We start from the raw sequence: 3,380 nt of genomic DNA, 5'->3' as shown, positions 1-3,380 counted from the left end.
CTGCTAGCATCTGTGGTAAGAACTAGGCCCAAATGTGGCGAGTAATGAGCTAAGATGGCACTTGAAATTAACATTTGTTTGATTTTGTTGAACGCTGACCTACAATTTTCGTCCCATACAAAATTAACATTTTTAGGGTTCCGTACCCAAAGGGTAAAACGGGACCCTATTACTAAGACTTCGCTGTCCGTCCGTCTGTCCGTCCGTCCGTCCGTCCGTCTGTCACCAGGCTGTATCTCACGAACCGTGATAGCTAGACAGTTGAAATTTTCACAGATGATGTATTTCTGTTGCCGCTATAACAACAAATACTAAAAACAGAATAAAATAAAGATTTAAATGGGGCTCCCATACAACAAACGTGATTTTTGACCAAAGTTAAGCAACGTCGGGAGTGGTCAGTACTTGGATGGGTGACCGTTTTTTTTTTGTTTATTTTTTTTGCATTATGGTACGGAACCCTTCGTGCGCGAGTCCGGCTCGCACTTGCCCGGTTTTTTTGTAAAAGCCTGTATAGTGGTGCTAAAATAGTACTCACGTTAGGTACAAATTTGGCGTAATACATAATGAGACCCAAAAACGAGCGAAGCTCCGACACATTACTTGGTTCCCCTACTTCTTTAATGGCCGTTATTTTCTCAGGACACGCGTGCACACCTTTTTTGCTAATGACAAAACCTAAATACGTCACCGACGGCGCAAAAAAGTGCATTTTTCTTTTTTTACCCATATTTAACCCATATTTCCGTAACCTCTCAAATACCTCTGTGAGGGTTTCTAAATGAGCCCGATCGTCGGAACCAGTTATAATAATGTCATCCAAGAAAACGCCTACCGTAGGCAAGTCCGCAAACAACTGCTCTAGCTTCCTTTGAAATATACCGGGGCTCTAGCCAGCCATAAATTAAACGATTATACATAAACAACCCTTTGTGGGTATTAATTACGGTGTATTGTTTTGAGTCGTCTATAATTCGAATTGCGCGTACGCTTGCGATAAGTCAATTTTCGAAAATGTATCCCCCTTATGCAATTTTGTCAACAAATCATCTACTCGAGGTACTGGAAAATGATCCACTTGTAAACATTTATTTAGTGTCAATTTGAAATCCCCACACAAACGAATAGTCCCATCTTTTTTCATTACCGGTACGACTACAGTGGCCCAGTCGGAGGTGGGCACGGGCGTGATGATGCCGTCGCGCACCAGCTGATCGAGCGCGCGCTCCACCGGCTCGCGCAGCGCGTACGGCAGCGGGCGCGCGCGCAGGAACACCGGACGCGCCCCCTCGCGCAGCGCGAACCCGACCTTGCCGCCCGTGAACCGCCCCAAACCGTCTTCAAAAACTTCTTTAAACCTGGAACTGAACACATTTTTATCAAATTTTTGACCAATATTTTCCCTGTCCAATTTGTTACATGGCACTGAAATGGGCAAAGTTACCCCGAGTTCATGAATCCATTGTCGACCTAACAAACTCGTCATGCCCCTTTTAATTACATACAGATCTAATTCTTTGTTTACTTGACCATATTGTACATTCAAGCATAATTTACCTACGGGTATTACCCTTTCCCCGGTATAATATCGCATTGAGACATCACTCGGCTGTAATTTAAAATTCCCTAAAGTTCTTATGTAACAATCATAACTAATGCAAGAAATACAGATACCTGTATCAATTTCCATATCTATGTTTCTTTTGTTAACCTTCATTGATAATACATATGGCGGATACGCACTAAAGTCCTTAAAAGCAATAGAATAGTTATAGGTCACGCCACCTGCCCGTCCGCGCCTCCGTCATACAACGCGAACAACTGTTCCTCGCGTAGTCTCGGACACATCCTCTTCAGATGTCCATCTCGGTTGCACACCCGACACACGTACGCCTTAAATTTGCACGTGTTGGAGTCATGACTGCCGCCGCACGTCTTGCAGCCAGCAGCGCTGCCGTGCGCGCCGCGCCCACGGCCGGCGCCCGTGGCGCCCGGCCCGCGTCGTCCGCCGCGGCCGCTCGCGCCGCGCCCGGTGCCTGCCCCGCCTCGCGTAGCCCCCGTGACCTTCCGTCCCCCGGCGGCTTCACCGTTACCGTAGCTCCCTCGCCCCCAGCTCGAGGCCACCTGGTAGACACCCGTACTTCCTCCATGGTTGTCTACTCGCTTTTCCATAACCGCCGATTCCGTCTCGGCCGAATCTATCGTTACGGCTAATTTGAATGCTTTCTCGAACGTCGCGCGCGACTCCGCGAATAGTCGCTGTCGTATAACATCCTTCGATAAACCGCAAACAAATTGGTCCCTTAAATTGTCTTGCAATGAGTCCGCGCCAAAGTTGCAAGTCATTGACATTTTCTTCAACGCCGCGACATACTCCGCTATGCTCTCATCACTTGCTTGGCGTCGTTGTCGGAATTTGAACCTTTCTGCTAATACACTCGGTTTAGGTTGCAAGTGCGATTTCATGATGGCCTTCAACTGATCAAAAGTCTTTGTTGCCGGGCGGGCCGGCGTACACAAATTAACCATAAGTTCATACGCGTCCCTGCCTACCACCGTAATTAAGGTAGCCACTTTAACCGATTCACTCACTGTATTCGCTATAAAATATTGTTCCAAACGCTCCACGTATAAGTCCCAACAATCTTTGTCCATATCGAAAGGGGCTATCTTTCCGACTGCCATTATTACTGTTTTTATTCACTGCAATGTACTAAACCACAACACTAAAATATTCCACACGTAGATCACAGTCCCGTCGCCACTGATAAATATGCCTTCAGGCCAGGAGATGGATCTGAGCTGATGAGACCAAGGAAACACGTCCGTTCGGTATAGGATTTATTAAAAGAGACAGAAATAAACCTACCCACATTCAGTCGGCGCCTGATTACTTAATCTACCCACATATGTCACAGTAACCTGGCCCAACATAATAAAATATTAAATGATCTCAATCGGTTACTTGACCTGGTGCTGTCAGACAACGTGACCTCTCAAATAGTAGTCGAGGAAGCTGTCGCTGGACTTGTAACAGTAGAAAAACATCACTTAACATAGAGGTGTCATGCCTATCTCTATTCAGTAAAAATTGTCCAAATAGCACGAATAGCCCACCTAACAACCACGACAGTATACCTATAAGAAATTACCGTAAGGCTAACTTTCATCTACTGTATCAAAAATTAGCTACCACGGACTGGTCCCCTCTCCTTAATATTAACGAGACAAATGATTGCACTAACCTTTTTTATGCCATTTTAGATGAAATCCTCACAGAGTGTGTACCCCTAAGAGAACCCCACAAGAATAAACCTAAGCACCACTATCCAGAATGGTTTTCAGCGGATCTGATTGATTTAAACAAATTAAAAAATCAC

At 45.6% G+C, this 3,380-nt stretch overlaps 1 protein-coding gene across 1 annotated transcript; it reads right to left on the bottom strand.

Annotated features, from left to right (window-relative positions):
* Positions 1 to 1,776: 1,776 nt before the first annotated feature.
* Positions 1,777 to 2,911, bottom strand: LOC134805745 (uncharacterized). Its single transcript, XM_063778981.1, has one exon. It carries the CDS (start codon positions 2,683 to 2,685, stop codon positions 1,777 to 1,779), a length of 909 nt encoding a protein of 302 aa, XP_063635051.1. The 5' UTR covers positions 2,686 to 2,911.
* Positions 2,912 to 3,380: the final 469 nt, after the last annotated feature.

Source organism: Cydia splendana, unplaced genomic scaffold, assembly GCF_910591565.1.
Source record: "Cydia splendana unplaced genomic scaffold, ilCydSple1.2 scaffold_57_ctg1, whole genome shotgun sequence".
Taxonomy (NCBI): Eukaryota; Metazoa; Arthropoda; class Insecta; order Lepidoptera; family Tortricidae; genus Cydia; species Cydia splendana.
This window is presented reverse-complemented; position numbering and strand designations above follow the sequence as displayed.